The 17,210-nt window shown below is 57.1% G+C and overlaps 6 protein-coding genes across 6 annotated transcripts; 2 read left to right on the forward strand and 4 right to left on the reverse strand.

The window, feature by feature from the left end:
• Positions 1-13: 13 nt before the first annotated feature.
• On the forward strand, positions 14-1,225 carry BGZ61DRAFT_350067 (Dip2/Utp12 family-domain-containing protein; the record flags this gene model as incomplete). Its single annotated transcript, XM_046240200.1, has 1 exon — positions 14-1,225. One exon carries the CDS (start codon positions 14-16, stop codon positions 1,223-1,225), a length of 1,212 nt encoding a protein of 403 aa, XP_046105188.1.
• Positions 1,226-1,869: 644 nt separating this feature from the next.
• BGZ61DRAFT_350296 (uncharacterized protein) lies at positions 1,870-6,063 on the reverse strand (the record flags this gene model as incomplete). Its single annotated transcript, XM_046240213.1, has 3 exons — positions 1,870-1,932; positions 2,056-3,990; positions 4,054-6,063. 3 exons carry the CDS (start codon positions 6,061-6,063, stop codon positions 1,870-1,872), a joined length of 4,008 nt encoding a protein of 1,335 aa, XP_046105189.1.
• Positions 6,064-6,203: 140 nt separating this feature from the next.
• BGZ61DRAFT_476950 (uncharacterized protein) lies at positions 6,204-7,650 on the reverse strand (the record flags this gene model as incomplete). Its single annotated transcript, XM_046248845.1, has 2 exons — positions 6,204-6,680; positions 7,093-7,650. The coding sequence occupies 2 exons, from the start codon at positions 7,648-7,650 to the stop codon at positions 6,204-6,206; spliced, it is 1,035 nt and encodes a 344-aa protein (XP_046105190.1).
• A 922-nt stretch (positions 7,651-8,572) lies between these two features.
• Positions 8,573-9,661, forward strand: BGZ61DRAFT_476951 (uncharacterized protein; the record flags this gene model as incomplete). Its single annotated transcript, XM_046248846.1, has 4 exons — positions 8,573-8,758; positions 8,886-9,020; positions 9,112-9,149; positions 9,319-9,661. The coding sequence occupies 4 exons, from the start codon at positions 8,573-8,575 to the stop codon at positions 9,659-9,661; spliced, it is 702 nt and encodes a 233-aa protein (XP_046105191.1).
• Positions 9,662-10,123: 462 nt separating this feature from the next.
• Positions 10,124-12,253, reverse strand: BGZ61DRAFT_449685 (major facilitator superfamily domain-containing protein). Its single transcript, XM_046245642.1, has 2 exons — positions 11,821-12,253; positions 10,124-11,724 (listed from the first exon to the last, which is right to left on the reverse strand). Exons 1-2 carry the CDS (start codon positions 11,971-11,973, stop codon positions 10,291-10,293), a joined length of 1,587 nt encoding a protein of 528 aa, XP_046105192.1. The 5' UTR covers positions 11,974-12,253; the 3' UTR covers positions 10,124-10,290.
• A 4,077-nt stretch (positions 12,254-16,330) lies between these two features.
• BGZ61DRAFT_219227 (uncharacterized protein) lies at positions 16,331-17,161 on the reverse strand. Its single transcript, XM_046238082.1, has one exon. The coding sequence runs from the start codon at positions 17,046-17,048 to the stop codon at positions 16,566-16,568; it is 483 nt and encodes a 160-aa protein (XP_046105193.1). The 5' UTR covers positions 17,049-17,161; the 3' UTR covers positions 16,331-16,565.
• Between the last annotated feature and the right edge of the window lie 49 nt (positions 17,162-17,210).

Below are 17,210 nucleotides of genomic sequence, written 5' to 3' on the forward strand. Positions count from 1 at the left end.
CGTCTCCATGACCATGTCAACCAAGCGGAAAGCCCCAGCCAAGCTGGCGGCTCCCGTTATTAGATCCGCCGCCCGAATCCCCAACAAGGCCACCATTGACGAGACCCGCGCCTCCATCGCCGACACCGACGCCCTGGCGAGCTCTCAGGTCGAGACCATCGAGATCTCTTCCGACGCCGACAGCGATGATGACATCTCCGACGCCGACAACAGCGCCGCTGAGGACGAGAACGCACAGGAGCTGACCAATGGCTCCAAGGATGCCGCGACCGCCCGCCTAAAAGCTCCCCGGAGCAAGCTCAATGGCAACGATGCGCAGTCGCCTGCCAAGCACGACGACGACGCCGATTCAGACGCCGAGGCTGGCCCATCCTTTGGCGAGCTCCTGCGCGCTGAGAATGAGATCATCGACGTTCCCTCGCTTATGAACCCTGTGGATGCCAACACTGCCGTCTCTCAGCCTACCAGGAATGCCATCGTCCCGCCCTCCCACCAGTCCCTCACTACCGTCCTGTCCCAGGCCCTGCGCACCGATGATATTGATCTCCTCGAGTCCTGCCTGCACACCACCGACCTCCCCACCATTCGCAACACCATCGAGCGCCTCGATAGCAGCCTTGCCGGTCTTCTCCTTACCAAGCTCGCTGCTCGCCTCTACCGACGCCCCGGCCGCGCTGGCAACCTTATGACTTGGGTCCAGTGGACCCTCGTGGCCCACGGTGGCGCCCTCGCCTCGCAGCCCAAGGTCATCCACAGCCTCAACGGCCTGCAAAAGGTTCTCGCCGAGCGCGCTAAGGGCCTCAACAGCCTCCTCGCCCTCAAGGGCAAGCTCGACATGCTCGAGGGCCAGATGGACCTGCGCCGCAAGATGTCCCGTGGCCCCGGCCTGTCTCACGGTGCCGACTCAGACGATTCGGAGGACGACGACGTTATCTGGGTTGAGGGCGAGGACGACCGCGTCCCCGCCCGGAGGCGCAACCTAGACGGCGACTTCGACGATGACGAAGATGACGACGATGTGCCCATTACCAACGGCTTCGTCGGCGACTCGGACGACGAGGAGGATGACTCGGCCGGTGAGGAAGACAACAGCGGTGCGGAGGAGTCTCTCGACGAGGACGAGGTCGACCACGACGATGTGGACGAGTCCATGGGCGAGGACGAGGAGAGCGACGTCGAGGCACCGCCTGCCAAGCTGCAGAAGACGGCAGGCAAGCGAAGGTGAAATTGATACGGAATATGAATCAAGTAGAAAAGAAAAGGGGGAGGGGACTCGGCTTGTTGCTTTCCTGGCGTTGGTCTCGTAGACTGGGTTTCTGTATGTACTTTTTGGCAATATAATGAGTTGATACCTCCCGCAAGGTGGCCATCTTGACACATGACAGCGGTTTTCATGGTTTTGCACGAATCATTCGTTATTGGCAAAAATCGTTGGTGTGAATCAACGTTGATTTCGGTGATCTGATCCCTCCGTTCGCTATGTAATATCCTCGTCACCTGCTCTACACCAGCCAACCGTCCCAAGAAAGCATACGCTCGCCCGTCTGATTCCCCTGATTAAAACAAAAATAAAGTATACTGTTCAAATATATCCATTTCAACCCAGTGATTTCCCAGCGCCGCGCCATGCTAGGGGCCATTATGAATCTCGTGTATCCGGAACCCAAAATACTGAAGAAAAAAAACCAAGCGACATCTCGCTGACCCCGTTTGTGTGCGCCGTTGTTGCTGTCTTTGTTCCTTTCCCAAGAATAGTACAACGTGGAGATGTCTTGCGTAATCCAATGAGGATCCAATTGTTGTGACTGAAAGAATCCAAGTAGGTTTCATATTCAGGTGGGTCATTGACGGCGTGGTGTGATGGCCTCATTATGGCAAAACACCCTGTCGCCATTGTTCGATTCGGTTCGACGGGGCGCCAGTCATAGGCATCTGCATGCCACCGCCATAGACACCCATGCCACCGTAAGGATTCATATTGTTCATGGGGTTCATGGTGTTCATGTTATTCATGGCATTGTAGCCGCCCATGTTGTTCATCGTGCCGAGATTGACCATGGAGCCATATGCAGGCTGCTGCTGCATGGGCTGCATCTGGTTTACTGGCGCTCCGTACGAGTTGAAGACGGCACTCGCTCGGTGCTGAAGACCGCCGCCGCCGTACATCGGAACGTTCAGAGCCTGTGGGGGCATGGCGGGCTGGGGCACACCACCGCCAAGGCCGTCGTTGAAGGCGCCGCCCCTGAAGCCACCGGATCGCTCGTTGCTGGGGAAGTCCAGGCTGGTGGGCATCTGGTTTCTGATGGCAGCCATCTTGGCGTCTCGCTCTCTTGCGGCGCGGTTCTCTGCCTCCATGCGTTGCCTCTCCTCCTGGGCTCGGAAGTCGACGTCCCTCTTCGGGTGGGCTGCGAGCACATTGGCCATGTTCATCCGTAGCTTCATGGTAGGCGGCTGTGTTTCGGTCTCTTGAGGCCCAGCCAGCTGGTTGAAGCTCATCTCACGCTCGCGGGCTTCACGCTCAGCCTGGAGGCGGCGACGACGCTGGCCCAGGGTCTCATCTCCAGCGGGCTTGGCCTCTTTCTCCTTGTTCTTGCCCTCATCGAGATCGCCAAACTGGCCAAGCAGCTCAGCAGTGAAGACACTACTGACTGGACGGGCTCGGGGTAGAGGATTCTCAGCCTCATCCTTGGCGGCGAGGCGCTTCTTCCTGTCAGCGAGCGTCTCCTCGATTTCGTCCTCGTCAGACTCAGGGGCCATGTCCTGGGCCGAGTGAGGCGATCTCGGGAGATGGACTCCACTGCCGTCGCCCTGCAAGTTTGGCATGCTTGGGCGGTTCTGGACCATGAGGGTCCTGGGATCCTGTCCGTGCAGACGGGCTCGGCGGTGGCTGAGAGGCTCATTATCCTCCAGCTCGCGACGCTCCATGAGACCAATAGGACGGTTCAAATCCATGACGTTTTGGGCGCCTTGGTTCCGAGCCGCAATAATGGCCAAAGGAGTGTCTTCGTCATCCGAGTTACTATCATGTAGGTTGCCCTCGGCATCCTCCCACGCCAGATTCACACGCCGAGCATTCCTGTGAAGCCTCTGGGTCTCTGCGACAGCATCCATCTCCAAAAGGGTGGCGTGCATTCCGCCGGGGAACTGTCGCTGAGTTCGCTCCTTCTGCTGCTGCTTGCGAAGCTGCAGTTCGGCAAGGAGCGTTGTGGGAGGTCCGTAGTATTCCTCTTCTTCAGACATCTCCTCTTCCTCTCCCTCTTCCTCCATTTGCTCGTCATCATCGGATCGAACGCTGCGGCTATCGTGGCTTCTTGGGGTGAGAGCCTCGTCCTCGCCGGCTCGGGTATCGGAGTTGACGGGTCCCATCCTGGAGGCATCCTCGTCGCTAGTTCGCGGGTCCTTGTCATCGCTTGCGTGACTGTGACGCTTGCCCAGCCACATGAACGAGGCTCGCTTCTTGGGTTGCTCGGCAGACACGGGGCGAAGCATCGCAGACGCGGCGACGGAGCCACGTTTCTTTTCTTTTCCGTAAATCTCGTTGCCAAGCTTGCCAGCGTAGTTGTGGTCCGTAAAGGCGCTGACCGGGGCGTGGGCCGAAGCATCAAGGATGCTGTCGAGGGTGGCCATGGCAGATCCGTCCTTGACTTCAATCTCAGGGGCGGTCGTAGAAGGAATGTCGAAATAAGCACTGGCTCTGAGTTGCGGAGGCAGATTTGACATTCTCGACCTTTGTTTATCCGGATCCATCCGAGACAGTTTTTGAGGACGCCGCAGTGGCTCGGTCTCAGGCTGGATCTCAGGTTGAGCCACACGGTCTCCTTCGTGGCTAGAATGTACAGATCGGATTTCCGCGGCGGGAGTCATGCCAAGCTCGTCTGATGACAGGGCGGCGAATGACTCCCGGTGACCTGCCAGAGGATCGGGCAGCCAGGAGTCACGTTGGTGGGTCTTGGTAGGCGAATCGAGGAACCGAGATTGTCGGTGATTGGACTTCGTGGGGGAGTTCAAGTCGAGTGCGAGAGACTGGCGGTTGCCACTCATGTCGAGTGCAACTGATTGTCGGTTTCCACCCAAGTCGATTGCGCGGGATTGTCGGTTATCCATCATGACACTGAGGACCTGAGAGCGTCGGTTGTCTCTGTCAGACTTTGGCTTGTGTGATAGCTTTGGTGGTAGGTTGAGCATCGCAGGGACACGCGCGGGATAGTAGAGCATTTGCTGTCCAGACTCAGGGTCCATGTAGGACTGCGGTCGGGCCATGCTCTGAGGAACGGCTCGTGGTAGGGGAGCAGGCATTACAGGAATCTCAGGTTCTTGAGGCGAATAATGATCACCCTCTGTCTCGTCCCAGTGCACTCCATCAAAATCGCCAAAGGCGTCCTGGCACTGCTGGAAGGTGGTGTCGGAACGGGATGTACCCGGCCGCTGATGGTCGTGGTCGGGCTCCATCCCTCTGGACAGTTCGGGTGGGGCGTCGGCCTTTTCCTTCTGGAGGAAGTCATCGTCTCCCATCATGTTGTGGAAAACGTCGGTAGTGGGCATGTTTGCATCTCGAAGTTCGACGGGGAGGTGGGAGTCGTTCTGGGCGCTCTTAAGGGGAGGGGACGAATCGGCCTTATCGAGGACATCCTGGGTCAGAGCGATGGGCTCCGACTCGGATATCTCGGCCAATGACATTTTTGTAGATCGGACACTTCTGACGGAGGCCTTGCCGGGGCCGTGGCGTGATAGGACGGATTCGACGTCGATTTCTGGTCGACCCGACGAATTTTTGGATCCGGAACGAAGACGGCCAGTAAGAGAATGGCTCGGGGACATAACAAACCCGCCAGGGGAGTAGCCACCGTGTCGCGCGGCGTTGTTGGTCGAGACGATGGAGGAGGAGATGGAGGGGTTGCGTTTGAGATGCTCGACAGCGGAGCCGGAGTTGCTGGCGAAGTCGTCGATGGAGTTGGATTTAACGTGGGCAGCAAGGATGGAGGAACGTCGGGAGTCGCTTCGCTTTAGTTCGCCGTGGAGGTCTCGGATAGCATCGTCAATGGAACTAGTCATAGACAGACGCTCAGCAGTGGCCTCGAGCTGGGCGATGTTGCCAACGTAGGCGCCGAACCGGGGATTGATGTCGGGGGTCGGGTGCTTGATGGCAAGGGAGTCGGAGTCGGAGGTGGTGCGGACGATGGGTCGGTTGGGCCGCGGCTGGGCTCGTCGGGTGTGAGGCTGCACGCTGCTGACGCGCACGGGAGACGTTGAGATGGAGGCAGAGTCGTGTGAGGAGGCACGGTCCTCGGGGATCTGGTCGAGGGCAACGGGCACGGCGTGTCCAACGTGTCCAGGGGACGCAGAGGTGGAGGATGCAAACGGGGGAGTGGATGCGGTGACGGTGGGCGCTGAGGTGGGTGCTGAGGCGTTGCTGCGGGTGGCGCTGCGAGCTCTGGAGTGGTCAATTGCTGGCACTGGCACTGGGGCGACTTCGTATTGCTGGCCCCTGACCGCGGATGCGCCGATGAGGCTGGGGCTATTTCGGGACGACGAGAAGAAGGCAGTTGGCGAGATGAGCACCGACTGCTGCAGGTTGCTGTCGCTGTCGCTATTTCGGTGGTCCTGGCTCTGGCGATCGCGGACACATCCATCTGAATCATTCGAGTCAGGGACAACACCCGGTCGACATGCAGACACGGCACGAAGCGCATCAGAATCAGAATCACCAGCAGCAGAATCAGAGACACAGGGGCCATGACCGCTGTGCGCAGTGGCCGAGGCCCGCCCCCGACCCACTGGCAATTGGCCCGTCTCACCTGTGGGCTTGCAGCCACCCACGCCGGCGCCAGCACCAGCGGAACCACCTGCTGCAACACCACCTGCGGAATGCATCTTCAGGTTGCTGCTGCCCGCGTCCATCGTCCATGAGTCGTCAATCATGCTGAGCGGCGTCGAGCTTTGGTCGGCCAGCGACTGGAACGGCGTCGATTCGGGAGTCGAGGTCGGCGACGACAGCGCAGCGTCGCTTCGAGGGTCGTAATCGTAACTTGGATCGGCGGTACTGGAACTCGTTTGCGCAGCCATGGCTGCTGTATGTGTCGCGCACGCAGCGCTGTGGGTGGTTCTGCTCCAACAGCGGAATGCAGAGAATACCCCTTCGTATTAATTCTTTTTTTCCCCGCGGATCTGGCGCAGCGTCTTGGAGCTTGCTCGGGTCCGGTCCTTCAGCTCGGTGGGTATCCGGAGAGGGTAGGGCCAGCGAATACGTAACTCAGCTGGTCTCGCCTGGGCCGAGACATGGAGCTCGCACGGTAGGCGAGAGGCGAGAACCACGAGGGATGCGCTTGGAGGTGTGCACAGAGGTCACGGGTCAGCACCCCATGATATGACGTTGGAGTCGGTGTGTGAGAGTGCAGCAGTGCGGGCGTGGTGGATTGGCAGTAGCTGGTGAGATAGCGTCGTTGGCGGAGGATGGTGAATGGCGGACGAGAGAAGTGGTGGTAAGTAGTCGAGAGTAGTGGTGGTGGTAGTGGTGGTCGCGTGTGGCGGAGTTGCGAATCGAAGCTGGGGAACGCAGATAAGGGTCCAAGGCGACGGTAGAGCGAGGTGGATGCGATTGGAGAGACAGCCAGACAGGGCCAATGAGAGATTGCTGAATCTGAAATAGAATCCGAATGGGTGGGTGAGTGAGAAGAAGGGTCCTGAGAATCAAGTCTGCTTCCAAATCCCACGAGGGATGCGTTGGGTGAAAATAGGCGAACGGGAACGGGCGGGAAGGATCCCCATAGAAACAAACAAAATAGAAGGGCCGTGGATGGCTTGCCAGAGTGGTTGAAAAAGAAAAATCAACCCAGATGCCAGCACAGACGGGACCGGGTTTGAGAGAGAGAGGGACGATGTGCTCCGAGCGGCTGTTGCACTGGGTATCCTGGTGTTTCGCGTCTGCGGCCCCGTCGGGGTCAGTGTCAGTGTCAGTTCAGGTACAAGTAGTCCCCAGGTCCATGTAGCCCACAGTTGTAGTGCGGTCCCCCCACCAGCACATGCGACAGGCAGTAGAGTAGACGTCGAGACGACCAGGGATGTACAACAGCAAAGCAAACGCAGAGCACATACAGAGTGAGTACACGGCCACGACCAGACGACGTGGTCTTTCAGCTCGGCGTGTGTTTCCAGCGCAGCGCAACACGACCAACGAGACGAGCGCGGGAGTCGCTCTGGCGCAACAAGTTCTGTGCCACCAGGGGTGCAGTGCAGGTTCGAGTTGCACGGCGCGGCGGGACGAGGACGACAGCTGCAAGGTCCCAGACGCAAGGGCGCAGCGCGTAGAGACGAAGGTTGACTGGGGAGAGTTTGGTTCTTCACGGCCAGCCAAAACGGGGGGGCGGCAACGCAGAAGGTGGCGTGGGCAGATTTCCCGTGCGTGTTTGTTGAGTGAAAAGGTTGCCGTTTGGTTTCGTTGGACCCGGCGAGCGAGCGACGTCGTTGTCGTCGTTGGAAATGCGCCGCTGGCGGTGGTGCGGGCGACGGTGGAAGGATGGAACTTCCAGACCGAGACCCGGGGAATGGGAGGATGGCCGCTCTTGAAACCAACCTACTCCGGCTCAAGGAAGCCACTTTTTTGGGCTCCTCTGAAGGCAACTCTTTCGAAAGTCCCGCGCGGAAGGTCCGCATCCTGGTCGGTGACTGACAAAGGGCAAGTTTCGCGGAGTGGTCGCTAGCGAAGATAGTGTCATTCGCGGCGCCCAGTACCGGTACACGTCAAACTGGCCGAGGAGTACCTACATCACATCACTGTCCGCAACTACCTAAGATACGTAAAGGGTGGGCGTCAGTGCGAGTGCCGGTCCGCATGCGACTCTAAAACTTCCAATCCACAATCACTAGCGGCGTCCCCATCAGATGCCCCGGAGGAGCCCTCAGCATGAGTAATGAGTCCGCCGGATGTGGCTGCTCTTGAGCCCTTCACGACCTGCGTGGCTCGACAAACGAAACCTTGTCCCTGATGAGGCTAACTTCTTTTTTTCCTCGTTAGTGTTTCCTTCTGCGATGCTCCGTCTCAGGGCTGTTTATCAGAGGTCCGTTTGAAGTCTATGTCCACCCCCCGGTCGTTAACGTTCCCCAAGATGCATCTCATCCCAAAAACAAGGCGACGGTCCACCCCTGCTGCGACTCCTCCCCAGCATGGATCTGATCCTTTCCTAACATTGCACAATTCTGTTTCCCGTCCGCACATGAGCAGGCAACCGGGTACACAGCCCACCTTGTGTGACGACTTCCAGCAGGCACTTGATGAATGAATGATGCTATGGGATGGGGGAACGGACCCGCTGATCCCTCTCCGCGGAAACGAAACAGGGCGTCTTCTGGCCGGGTCCACATCCACGCGCGGAGGAGGTCCCCTAGTGACGCAAGGAATCATGTCGAAAAAGAAAGGAAAAATCTCTGACGTTTGTCTGGAGGAGAATTTTCTTCACTTGCTGCAGGCACTGTACAGTACCCGGGAGTCATGCCCGGGGCTTTATCCGAGGAATCAAGGCTCTGCTGTACTGTACCAACCGGTAGTATTTAGCATGCATCCATCACCACCATCGCCATGTCCATTTCGGGGCTTCAATTGATTGCCACCCCCTTATCTCGCCCACCCTCTTCCTCTTATCTTCTGCAGCCATTCGCCGTCACCCCAGATATTAGGCCATGCTCGCGATTGAAGCCGCCCGCTGCGACCACCGCTCCCCTGCGCACGCTTGCTCCCCCAGGACGGACTTCAAATCATACTCGCGTGTGTGGCTGCTGCGCCCAGCATGCAAGAGGGAAAGGACAGGACGTCCAGGCTCAACGCCACCCCACCCGCCCCGTCTTCCAAGTTTTAGGACCCTGTCGCTGGGCCCGGTCGGGTCTTCCCATAGGTTTGCTGCTGTTATCGGGTCCCCGTCCCTTGGGGTCTCGCCCAGCCTGTCCAGCCCGCCCGGCCTGTTGCTTGTCTCGGCTCCGCCATTTTTGCTCCAGTCCAAGAGCCGGCGATGACGCCTACATGCCCTCATGTAAGTAGGCAACACGGAGTAGCGGGCCTGGGCTGTGGTCTTGGCCCGGGAGCTTTCCCCTGGGTGCCGTCTGCTGGCCGATGTAAGACAGGTCGCTGTCAGCTTGCTGCTAGAGCGAGGACTGGAGGAGTGAGCCGCGTGATGTTCGCGCCGTCCCGAGTAGTTTAGAAGATGATTTTTCCAAAGACTAATATTTAGTATTTATTTTACCTATCCGTATATCTTGGGAAGTGGTATAAACTTCCTGTGCAGCCTTGGTAGTGAAAGAAAAAAAAACACCACTAATATACCGTAGTAGAACAAACCCGGCTGAGGTGCAGCGTCGCATCACACAAACGCCAGGTCCCAACACTTCATTTCGTCTTGCGCTGCGCTTGCATGTTGCTGACCTGGCGATGCCGCCATTCCACGTCAACCTCACCACCCAACGTCAACACTTCAACGTCCCCCCCTGGTCCGCCACGCTGCACCTCATCTCTCTGCCGGGACACAAGGCCCATACCCTATCTCGCCCTCCCGCCCAGGGGTCGAAGTCGGCCGTGGCACTGTGGCGCCACGTTGCCCTTCATCTCCCCAAGAAGACGGGTCTGAGATGGGAGGACCATGTTCCATCCACAGGCACAGAGCCTTTGAGGGAATGAGAATAATAATAATAAAAAGTAAGAAAGGGTCGTACATATAATTTCATGCAGGGGCTCCCGCACCCTTAATTTTTTGGGGCCTTTTCGTCTCGACTATTTTTTTTTTTTACAATCCTGATCCCAGTCTGCGTGCTGCAAGGGACCACCAGATGTTGGCTCGGGAATCGTGTCACCGCAGCTGGGCTGTTTGTTCTTTTTTTTTCTTTGCAACTTCGGCTGTCTGGGATCGCGGGCGCAGGCTCTTCTTCCCTCGGGCTATCAACATCCCTGCAGCGGCAATCCGTCGATTCGTGACACGGCGGGCGTTCCCCGGTGTCTGTGCCCTACGACGACGTTGCCCTGAGATGCAATTCGCAAGCCACATCTTGGTAGCTGGTGGTGTTGCGAGCGATGTCACCTCGTAACATTGACCATCCTTGATGCCACACTGCCAGTTTGTGCTGAGTAGATCCAGCCGTAGAGTGCCTGCATATCAGGGCGAGGTAACCCTCATCTGGGATTGAGTAGAGTAGTCTAGTGTAGCATTCTATTTTGAGTCTTGGCCGTTATCATCATTCAAATCCCTCTAACCCTTGCTCCTTGCTCCTTGTCCCTTGCTGGTGCATGTCCAACTGCCGTGTTTCGATCCATCATTCCGCACGCTTCTCAGCTCCTGGTTCCCCAGTCTCTGCAGGCTCTGCAGTTGCCGTCTCCTCGGTTGGCTGTCCCTCAGCCTCAAGGCGCTGTCGCTCTTCTACCGTGAGGTCGCTCTTAGCCGACCCAATCTTGAGGAACGGCAATAGCAACAGCGGCAATGCTGCTACGCCTACGGCCAGCCAAAACGCCACCTTGTAGCTCTGCCTCTGGCCCAGGTGGCTCGTCTGTGCCACTGCGATATCCGCAATGCCTAGCCAGAAGCTAATGCCCAGGAACAACACGCTGTTGATCACGGCCCCTGCAAGGCCTTGCAGGTGGCTGGGCAAGTTCGTCGTGATAAAGACGTTGCTCACCGTGTAGGTGATGTCAATCCCCATCGTCGCACATAGCATGGACGGAAACACGTACGCCCAGTAGCTAGGGTTCTCAGGTATGATGGCGAACAGCAGCATGCACATGAGATTGGCCACCGCCGAGATGACAAGCAGCAGCCGCCCTGGCAGGAGATGCAACGTGAACCCTCCGACAGTAGCGATGATGAGGCCGCCCGCGAAAAGAGGGATGTACCAGATGGCCGTGGTCAGCGGCGGCTGGTCCAGCACAAGCTCAATGTAGAAGGTCGAGTAGAAGAGGAACAGGCCAAACGTGCCGTAGCCCATGAACAGGGACACCATGAGGCGCGTCATGTACCGCGGCAAAAATAGATCTGCCGGCAGCAGAGGGTTGGCGGACACCCGCGTCTCGACGTACCATGCGCCAATGAGAAACAGGACGCCGAGAACCAACGTCACAATGATATACGGCGTCTTCCAGCCCTGCGGCGCATGCGAGCTGTCCGTGATGGCATACACGATGAGCAGCAGTCCCGGGACAATCGTGGCAATCCCCCACCAGTCCATGTCAACAGGAAGCCTCTGCTCGCGAAAGTCGAACGGAATGGTTAGCAGAGATATGGCAGCCACGACACCGACGGAAATGGCCCCGACCCAAAAGTACCACCGCCAGCTCATGAACTCAGCCGACAGCCCACCGACGAGGATGCCCAGGAAGAAGCCCAGTGGCGCAAACGCACCATACAAAGCAAAGATGAGGTTCTTGCGCGGACCGGGGCGGTAGATCTTGCCGAGCAGCATGACGCCTCCGGGCAGATACGCAGCCGGTCCGAAGCCCTGCATGGCGCGGCACATGATGAGCATCATGTAGTTCCTGCTGAAGCCGGCGACGAGGCACCACAGGAAGAACCACAGCAGGCCGGCATTGAAGAGCACGTACCCGCCGTACTTGTCGCCGATGCGGCCCATGGGCAGCAGGAAGGCGCCCGTGATGAGGGAGAAGACGCTGGACGGCCATGTCTGCGAGGCGGCCGGGATGTGCAGCTCCGTGACCAGGGGCGGGAGGATGATGTGGAAGCCACTGACGAAGAATTCCTATCGCTGCGGGTTAGTTGCGGGTTCCTGCATTGACTCGAGGGCTTGTAGACTCGAGGGTCTATAGGCTCATAGACTTATAGTTGGACAACTCACAGCCAGCAACATGGAACCCAAGAGGGCAATGCCAAAGCCGACTTCCGCCCATGTCGACGCAAATGTGGCTGGTCTCTGGCGTCCGAGCTTTTCGACGTCGGGCAACCCATCGCTCCCGATGCCGGGAACACGCTCTTCGTCGTCGGCCGCCATTGTATCCAATATCCAAAGACAGTTCCAGTTTTAGTTCCAGTCTGGTCTCAAATACACTCGACGGTGAGATGAAGCAGCTCCACGTCCCCCCCGGCGAGGGAAACAACCGCTCCTATGTACCATGCCGCTCCACACTGGCATCCCCAACGACCGTCACCCAGAGGGCGCCGAATCCACGCGCAACTGTGCCATGCTTGCGGCTTGGCTGCCCAGATGGTCCAAGCGGGGAGTTCGCCGAAGGGGTCGCGATGCTTGTTCGGGGATAGCGGGATCTTGCCGCTGACAAAACTGTGTGGGGAAAGTTGCTGTATCGAGTTCGGAAACGAGGTCGGAATGCAGCAACCGGCAAGCCAGAAGAGCAGGTGGAAGAAGTTGCCGCCTGTTGTGTTGCGGAGAACGGCTGATAAGAGTTGAGGATTTCTAATCGCGGTCGTCATTAACAGTCGTTACGGTCGTCATGAACGGGGAAAGCGGCGGTCGAGACTGTCAGCGTCGTCATTTTTCGGAATATCTGTCGGTTTTGGGCGAAGAATTGGGTAATATGACGACCTAATGGCTCGGGCAACTCACGAGAAACGGACATTGAGACGCGCTAACCCGAGAAACACAATTGCTTACACACGAGACTGAGAGGTTTCCGCGGACGACGCCGAGTTGTCTTCATTCGCGGAACCAAGTCTCTTGATGCATCTGGCACAACCTGCCAGGACCCATAACGACCCGCGCTAGGCGCCATACCGCAATTCCTCTTCCCCTTCTGTCCGCCGCATATTCCTTCCCTATCCGTTCAATTACCCACCAAGTTCCGGCATATTTTCAAGCTTATCTCCCCGCACGAACCTCGTGGCTGGGTCCCGATGCCAAGCCGCGCTTTGGAACTCCCTGACTATGAGATAAGGTTAGCGGGTGAGACAACGCGATGAGTTACGCGATGAGTTAGGTGAAGGGAAAGGACGGCGGTGACTTGGGGGACGAGAGAGGTTCATATGTGCGCTCTTGAATTGGGTAAATAGTGGTAACCAGATAACTTGATTGCAGTTGATCGAAGGAGCGATATCGGAGTTATGTTTGTCGACGGTCGCGTCATAGTCACAATTCCAAGGACAGTCAATGATAATTAGGTAGAACGATAAGCGTCATCTGTTTAATATTAAGCTACCTATCCGAAGACATGTTCAATTTGTATCATCTCGTATGGTAGACTTGCTTGCTTCGAAGTTCCGGAAGCGCAGTCCAAGTCGGCGATTAGAACCTTTCAGCCAGTACAAGTTATAAATTCCGGAGAGAACCCCCAGATAAACAATGAACGAAACCCATAGTAAATACCCATATGCGGAATTCATTTTATCCACAATGCATGCCATGAGGAGGCAGATGCTGTATCTGTTGTCTGCGTCTAGTTGGGGGTGTGCTACCCTGGAGCTCGACAGAGGTTAGAACGAAAAGCAGAATCGATATTTTGCAGTTTTGTTCACCACGCTGATAAACAACAATTAAAGTTATCAACGGAGATTAATTGACATCAAAGAATCTGCATAGCTCTCATAAACAGTCCTCTTTTCATTGTTCGGGGTTGCTTATGAGGTCCGTCTTAAATATTATTTCTGCAGATGATCAAGCGACATGTACGCTCTCGCAAACTAACACATACCGTATCCATTGGAATACAGTTTAACTACAGTACAGAAATCTGTAATAATATTATAGAGTGGTTTATCCTCCCCCGCTAATGCTCCCATAACACCTCAGCAGCATATGCAGACACCAGGTGCTACAACAACGGCAACATACCAGACAGAGTCTCAGGGTATGCATAGCTAGACACCCCTACGTGCTCGAAGTTCCAGTTGCAGAGATACAAATTTAAAATGTTACGTTGGGTGACAAGGTCGCTTGCGCGGCTTGCAGCTGCAGAGTTGTAGAGTCGTTGCAGCGTAGGGTCGTACTAGGGGAGTTTCAAGTTGCAGAACTTGTTGAGCTTGGGGTGACGAGGTTGCTACAGGCCAGTGATACGACAGCCAAAATTCATCCCAGAGAAGACGATCACTCGCATGCAGAATGTTCATGTGTTCAACCGGGGAAATGATCGCGGCTTCCGTCCCAGACCCGACCTGCATGCTTCTCGGCAGTTTGGTCACGGCAGCCGTCAATTCAACGGTAGACAAGCCGAGGCCCTCTAGATTAATTCAATCTTGCATCATGCTTTTACGCAATGCACCGAAAAGGGCAACCAAGCCGAGAAACACAGCTCTGGGAATACTCTGGGTGTAGAGCTTCCTGCGAGTTTGAAGCCAGGCTTCCCCACATGCCGGCTGAATGAGGGGAGCACATGGCGAGTGGGACCGAGCACCGAGCACGGGGCGATCCCCTCTAAAGAGCGAAGGGGTGGGTGGGCTGCTATAGTAGTAAATGTTGGGGTGCGAGCTAGTTTTACGATCCGGATCGATAGGTGTGCTCGGAGAGAGACACATCTCAGATTTCCAGTGAGTGAGTCGGGATTTGAGACACTTGATTGCGTTCGAGCCCTCGCAGGTTGTTGATGTTGTGACCTCCGGCTACGAATGAGTTGCAGGTGCCTGTCTCTAATGACTTGGGAAGTAAGTCTGGGTTTACGCCACTTGGTGAAAACTGACAGTATCGGATATGATCCTGGACCTTTTAGTTGGAATGTCCTGTCTAGGCCCATTAAGGATCAGACCATCCTGGAACGGAACTAATCCCAAGAGCCCAAGACAGTCTCAGCCCGAGACTTCGTCGCTGGCGGCAACTACGAGTTGGCGAGTTGAGCGGTGTGCAACGTAGGCAAGGACGAGAATGAGACAAGTCCACGATGGGTTTTCTCCGCTTGGCAGGGGGCCATGTCGGGTCATGGCCCCATACAATTTGATGTCCTGACGTGCATCCGGGGACATCAACCGAGGAAATGGAGGCCCGACTTGCTTCCTTGCTCGCCCCCGGATGAGGGCGCAGGGAGCAAGGCCCACGTGTACGAAGTACGGGTTGAGCCTTGAGAGCAGCTAACACGAGATGGAGAAGGAGGTGAGAGACGGGAAGGAGAGCGAGGCCAGGGTGACGCAGACATCACCTGAGTAGGCTCTGAACACGGGCTGGAGAGGCTTCACCGATTCGACAGGCGGAAAGATTAGCCAAGACGTTATCGAAGGGGCTCATATGGGTTGTGCTTGGAGTCAGGAGAGGCACCCCATGGGATGGCCTCAGTGAGCCGCAGCCCTGACTTGGTCAGAATAAGGTGGTGGTCGGAGCTGCAAGGGCCTGTCTGCGGCGATGGCGAGAAAACGCAGTGTGGCATCATACGTGATCGGAGGCAAGGCCTCAGAACGAGAGCCGCTGGAGATCTCCTGTTCAACCGCATCCATACCAGATGCGACATCTGCGATTTAGACTCGGCTCGGCATCTGCTACGGGCTTGCAGGCATCGCGGAAGACCTGGAGAGACCAGAGATGCAGGTCGGGGTGGGTGTGTGAGCGAGGGGCACCGGGAGACAGGGGCCAGGGGATCCATCTGGGACATGGCAGATGCGGTGAGTGTGGGGGGGAAGCAGAGGCCATGGACGTGGAACTCCGTCGCGTGGGAGGCGAAGCGCGGGAACGTGGGATGCTCAGGCGCCGTGGAACTTGTCGTGATCGTGATGGCGGCGGCGGCGATGGCCTTCCGTTCGTGAGCAGGTGCCGAGAGCGATATGCTGCAGGTGCGAGAGCGGGCGGTGGTTGGGGCGATAAAGACGCATCATCTGCGCTCGCATGAGCACGGCGTTGGGCCATGAAGCATGAAGGCAGGGCGAGTTGTTGGTTTTCAGGCTGGTTGGGCATCCGAAGTGTGTCATGCCTCATCCTCATCCTGTCTTTGGAGCGCGGCCGGCAGAGGCGATGGATGGTGTGAACGCCGGGGGATGCGTGCGTGCGTGAGGTGCGTGCGTGCGGGATGTGGAATGTGGAATGGGCTCTGTCGGAGTGGAGGATTTGGAGATGTTTTGTTTTGGTTGGCCTGGGCTGGTGGAAGTGGATGCGGGCCAGGCATGGAAGTGAGGGATGGAAGGGCTGTCGCGTGGGGGGGAGGGGCTGCTGCGTCCTTCCAGAGTCTGCCAGTTTCAGAGGGTGCATATGTACCAAAGTGTACCTACCTAGGGCCTGAGTTAGGTAGGTAGGGATGGATGGGTACGATGTGTAAGGATGCGTAAGTATGTGTAAGAATATTCGGAAGCTCTGCTTGGAACCCCCGTCGTATCTGAGTCGGTGTGTAAGAGGTTTAGCAAGCTTCAAGCGGCAGTTGGGATTGTTGGCGTCTATCTCGAGGCCTTCGGTATCAGAGCACCATGATTTAAGTTTCCGACTCGGGATGATCCCAACGCAATCCAGGGTTGATGTCTTGTGTAACACCAGACAGGCGATTTCCCAAGTAACCTCCCATGCTCTACTAGGTGCTCTAGGTGCTTCTAGGTGCAGCGGCTTGCAGCACCGGTGACAGCAGCAGCGTCAACACCCCTGCGGATCCGGCTGCTCAGCGTCAGAAGAGGCAAGAGGAAGTGTGATGTGACGAGACCGAGATGATAAGAGTGCCGGTGTTGGATGGTTCACCAGGCTCCCGGCGCTGGCCATGCCATGTCGCCACAGTGGTTGATGCAGCGCCCAGCCGACTCTCGGCCGTTTCCAGCTCCATCGATCCATCGATCCATCGATCCATGACTCCAGAGCCGCCTTGGCCGCCGCGGGGCCGTCGCCGAGCTCCACGAGCCCACGACCTTGGGCTCCACGGCCTGGCTCCAGCCTTGGACGACTTGGCTCGCGGCGAAAGTGTCGGTGAGAGGGGCTGCAGGAACATCACGGCGGGAACACCCTAGAAGCAGTGGTAGCAGCAAGCATGCGGGCCTAGCAGAACCGGGCAACGCGGCCTCGGGTCCGCGGGTGGGCGTTTTTCTTTCTTTCTGGCTGGCTGCAGAAACGGCTTTGGGCCTGGCGAAACGAGACGACTGGATGACATGGCTTGGTTTCGACGCTGCAGTGTGTGTCGTGGTGCATTCGTGGTGCATTCGTTGGGCGCAGCACGTGCTGACCATGGCAACGGGGAAAAGAGATGAGGATTATTGTTTGGCAATTTCGCGGCTAATATCAATCCCAAGGCAAATGCCGTCTTCAATACCTATTCCCCTGAAATGGCTTGGAATCTGGCTGGACCTGGGGAAACCGAGACAACCTCGTGCTGGCACCTGTCGCTGACG

The sequence above is a fragment of the Ilyonectria robusta genome (assembly GCF_021365365.1).
Source record: "Ilyonectria robusta strain PMI_751 chromosome Unknown BGZ61scaffold_8, whole genome shotgun sequence".
NCBI lineage: Eukaryota > Fungi > Ascomycota > Sordariomycetes > Hypocreales > Nectriaceae > Ilyonectria > Ilyonectria robusta.

Coding starts and splice junctions, on each gene's coding strand:
- BGZ61DRAFT_449685 (XM_046245642.1), bottom strand. CDS start 11,973: ATGGCGGCCGACGACGAAGAGCGTGTTCCCGGCATCGGGAGCGATGGG. Junction 11,725..11,820: donor TGGGTTCCATGTTGCTGGCT/GTGAGTTGTCCA, acceptor CCGCAGCGATAG/GAATTCTTCGTCAGTGGCTT.
- BGZ61DRAFT_219227 (XM_046238082.1), bottom strand. CDS start 17,048: ATGGTCAGCACGTGCTGCGCCCAACGAATGCACCACGAATGCACCACG.